This window comes from Lottia gigantea (assembly GCF_000327385.1).
Source record: "Lottia gigantea unplaced genomic scaffold LOTGIsca_117, whole genome shotgun sequence".
Taxonomy (NCBI): domain Eukaryota; kingdom Metazoa; phylum Mollusca; class Gastropoda; family Lottiidae; genus Lottia; species Lottia gigantea.
In genome coordinates this window covers 686,632-690,875 of record NW_008707167.1, presented here as the reverse complement: position 1 = coordinate 690,875, position 4,244 = coordinate 686,632, and the positions used below count along the sequence as shown (strand labels likewise).

At 35.3% G+C, this 4,244-nt stretch overlaps 1 protein-coding gene across 1 annotated transcript; it reads right to left on the bottom strand.

Annotated features, from left to right (window-relative positions):
* Positions 1-220: 220 nt before the first annotated feature.
* Positions 221-967, bottom strand: LOTGIDRAFT_137682 (hypothetical protein; the record flags this gene model as incomplete). Its single annotated transcript, XM_009047834.1, has 1 exon — positions 221-967. A coding segment is annotated over one exon (747 nt), but the record flags the coding sequence as incomplete, so codon positions are not given.
* Positions 968-4,244: the final 3,277 nt, after the last annotated feature.

Below are 4,244 nucleotides of genomic sequence, written 5' to 3'. Positions count from 1 at the left end.
TTCCACATTCATTCCTTAAATATAGAAGTAGAACAGTTTCATAAAATTATAATAATAAATTAACACAATACTTGAATGCATGCAATATTCATGGACAATAATAAATAATGAGAATTATACATGTATATTACTTGTTTTCCTTCCTGTAGTACAACTTAAAGATTAATCAACATAAAAAATGTGGAATTCATGAGTTGAATAAAATAAGGCTTACTTAATATTACTTTACAAGTCTAAAGTCCATATTGCAGAGTGAAGCACAAACAAAAATCATTTGATCAAACAGAGGGTGTAGTTTTAGTGGCATAATTCCTTGAGGAAGTTTAAAGGTTTTCAATCGCCCAATAGCTCTCTCCACGTGAATCCTTACACTAGCAATACGCCGTGTCTTTGTAACTGCCTTGGTGGAGAGTTGCTTTCCCATAGAAAAGGGGGGAATGTTCAAGGTTGCAGATCGTCTTGCAAGTAAATCTATGATTAAAAATCTTCTGTCTGCCATGATGTCATCGCCATGTTTTAAGTTGTCCAAAAACCCACTTTCTTCCACAATACGTTTATCTGATATACTACCAGTAAATAATTTTGAAATAAAACAGAAGGATCCTGTGGGCGTAATGGCAAATAAAGCTTTCAAGGTATTATTGTGCTTATATTGCGACCATGTTATGCGTTGAGATGATGGAATACTGGGTTTCTGGACAAAAAATTCTGTACAGTCTATTATGGATACAGTTTTAGGAAAATGTTTAAATTGTTGCGGTAGGTTTTTCCTTACTTGCTCCTTTGAAGGCCATGATATCAAAAACTGTAATTCCAAATATAAAAAGTTTATCCAAGTTGTAAAAATTCTGCTAACATTTGATGAGTGAATTCCCATTAGATCACTAACTACATCTATATCAAACCCTCTTCTCAAACGAATAAGTACCATCAATAGTTCCTCCTTTACAGCCAACTTCCTCTTTGGGCCCGTTCTCTGATTCTGAAGTTAGAAATATGAGAAAATGTAATGAAAATGACAATATTTCGAATATACAGAGGCACAACTTTGACATGCAAGGGAGAGGTAAGGAACAGTAACAGTATTTTCCTCATCACATCTTCATTAAATAATCCAATATATTGTATAAATATAATGATCCCATAAAAATTTTTGTACACATACCTAAGATTATACGCATACATATGAAACAATATTTTAATTCTAAAAAAATGTCTACTTACACTCTATTTCTGTAGTGTCTTGTGCCTTCCAATAATTAAGTCTTTCTGCTTTACTTCGTAACCACGTAAATAAAAGTCCAAACAAAGACAATGTTAGTCCTGAAAAAAATGGACACGTGCACTAAACCTTGATATTTTATACAATTATCGGTACCACTTGAAACACAAATATCCAGCTATAAATGTTATTTCTTTTAGTAAGTTTTACTTAATTAAAGTTAAAATCAAAATTTTTAACTCACCAATATAAAATTTACAAGATTCATCATCCTTTAAAACACACTCCACAAATAAATTTCTTCTCAGCTGTTTCTTGTCTTTTAAACCTGATGTGGAATATTCCTTTAGGTCATTATATGCAATGTCTGTCTGTACTCCAATGCTCTTCTTTTCAATTATACTACTGCTATTGTTAGAGTTGAAGCCATCATTGGTACCGGTACTGGCACATACAGTCTCCTCTGTAGAGAAAAAAAAATGCAGTTTTAATTCAAAATCAAATGATTATAACAAAAAAGAACACTCTTATATTATATGTGAGCTTGATCAACTTTTGAATCATGTATTTATCAGGCCTAGTGTAGCCAACCTATTACATTAATAACAAGGAGGTGGGTATTGGTGCACAGGATTCTTGGGCCTTTTGGGAGCTCTATATTGATGGAAGGTTTATTCATATCTTATTCATAACATCACTTACCGGTGACACTGGTCAAATCTTCTCTTGTCACAAAAAATTCATCACTGTCTAAGTAGTGTAGTAAGCCTATAAACTCTTCACTGCCAGTTGATTCATCATCAGGTTTACTGTAAGAGTGTTCATTGTTGATGTTAATAGGAGCAGGTCTAGATTCCTGGGTGTTGTCAGTGTTTGGTTCGTCGAAATGTTGTGTTCTGGACAACTTTGTTGGTAATCTTACTCTTTCCTTTGGAGCTTTTCTCTTCTTCTTATTACTCAAAATTTTCAGTTCCAGGTCAGTTGCCGATGCGGGTAGAGGGTCTGTGTGTTCACACGTTGGCCCATTTCCGATGAAATGCTTGCTGCAAATGTAGGTTTCCTTCCTAACATTCTCGATAGTAAAGTGTTTCCTTCCACAGAGCCGTTCACACTTCTCCCTTTGAGTCTTTGGCTTAGGGAACGGAATAAAAAACACACCATCCATTTCTCGACGTACATATCTTGAATCGCTATTGCAGGTACCATGGCAACAATGTTTTACTGGCATTTCTATCAAAAGTGTGTTGGAAAAGTCAAATTAACCGCCTGCCACCAATGGATGTTGCCGCCAATCGACGACGTTAAGGCGCCAATGTTTGTCCGGTGTTGAGTAAACTTCCGGTATGTCGCTTGCGACAATGAAAATAAAATCGCTTACGATATTGATAAATGGCAAATCGGCTATTGGACCAATGTCAATGATATCTATGAGCTCCACTTGGCCTAGCCTAGTTCCTAGTAGTAACTAGTAGCAGTGTACAATAATGAAAGTTTGACAGGTATCACTAGGAAGAAGACTGAAGCCTGGGAAACCTCTGCTACTCTGGGACCATGTTCTTCTACTTAACAGTCTAAATGTACGCACACTAGCCTATCACGTTTCAGTGGGTTTTTCTTCCATCGCCATTTCTAGTGTTATAGTGACTGTTGGTTGCAGCGTTTACTGCTCTGCACTGGCGGTTTTTGAGACTGCACACCGTTTGTTACGCACCTCATATTCAACTATTGTATCCTGCTTCATGAGAATGTTCAAGTTCAAAGGTCATACATTGGCGCCATTGGAGACAACCTTGATGGGAGTCTTGCAAATTATCCATTTTTACCCAAATAATTAAGAATGTTCTATGAAAATGAATTGTATATTGTTCAGATAAGAATAGTACATTAAAATATGATGAAATAAAGAAATGTCAGTGAAAATACTTATGGTTTATGAGAATCCAATTTCACACTCAATTATTCCCGTTCACTATATATTCACGAATCCAGTTTAACATGGAAAGGCTCACAAAATAACAATTGACACTATATAAGTACAAAGCTCACATGATCACGAAGGTTCACAGTAACAATATTACACGATTCACAATGATACAATAATATGTTTATGACAAATATGGTAAAAACCGATATGCTGACCGCCAAGTCAGAGACGGCAACATCCACGCCATTTTCACTTCACTATGCACGCTTTTCCCATCCCGTCATGCTCAATCAGATCACAGTCCCGATTAACAAGTTCTAACTATACTGAATTAGGTTACATTCACTCTTACATCCAGTCACACCAAATATTTATGACAGTTAAAGTTTGAAAGCTAATTTAGAACATAATAGTGACAGTGTTCACAACTTCAGTAACTTACAATTGCCTTACCTTGTCCTTTCTGTGCTGTATCTGGTTTATGTTGTTACAGGATAGCCCTTTATTTGAGACAAGTACATCGCATGCCCTCGTCGACAATCAAAATGCGTTGAGCAGGCTATTTTAAGATTATTCAAGGGCATTTCCTTGAAATTAAAATTCTCTTGGCTGTACGGGTTTGAAGGCGGAAAAAAAATAGAATATTATTAGAACATAATGAAAGATATCTACTCTGTTTTTGATAACATCTTAAATATCAATGCCATCTGGATTGTAACCAGCTCCCATTCTGAAAGGAAATTATGTAAATTATCCGCTTTAGATTCCTCAGTACTCCTGAAAGGGATCAAATTTTACCTTTTACATTTTAAACCTTTTTTAGTCACTTCCTCTATCGAAGGATGTTGAAGAGTATCCATGGTATGACCATATAGGATATTCTTGTAATTAAACAAACATCGAACGTCTATGAGAAACAAAAAATGAATTTACTCCTTTGCTGGATAATATCTAGAAATATGGTCCATCTCATTACAATTATAGCATCTGTTCCAATGTTATCAATTTCTGACGAAATACATCGGGATTGAGGTCAAATGTCCTACTTCCATATTCTTTTGATTTTTCATCTTGACATTTTAGTTGCCTTTCTACTGT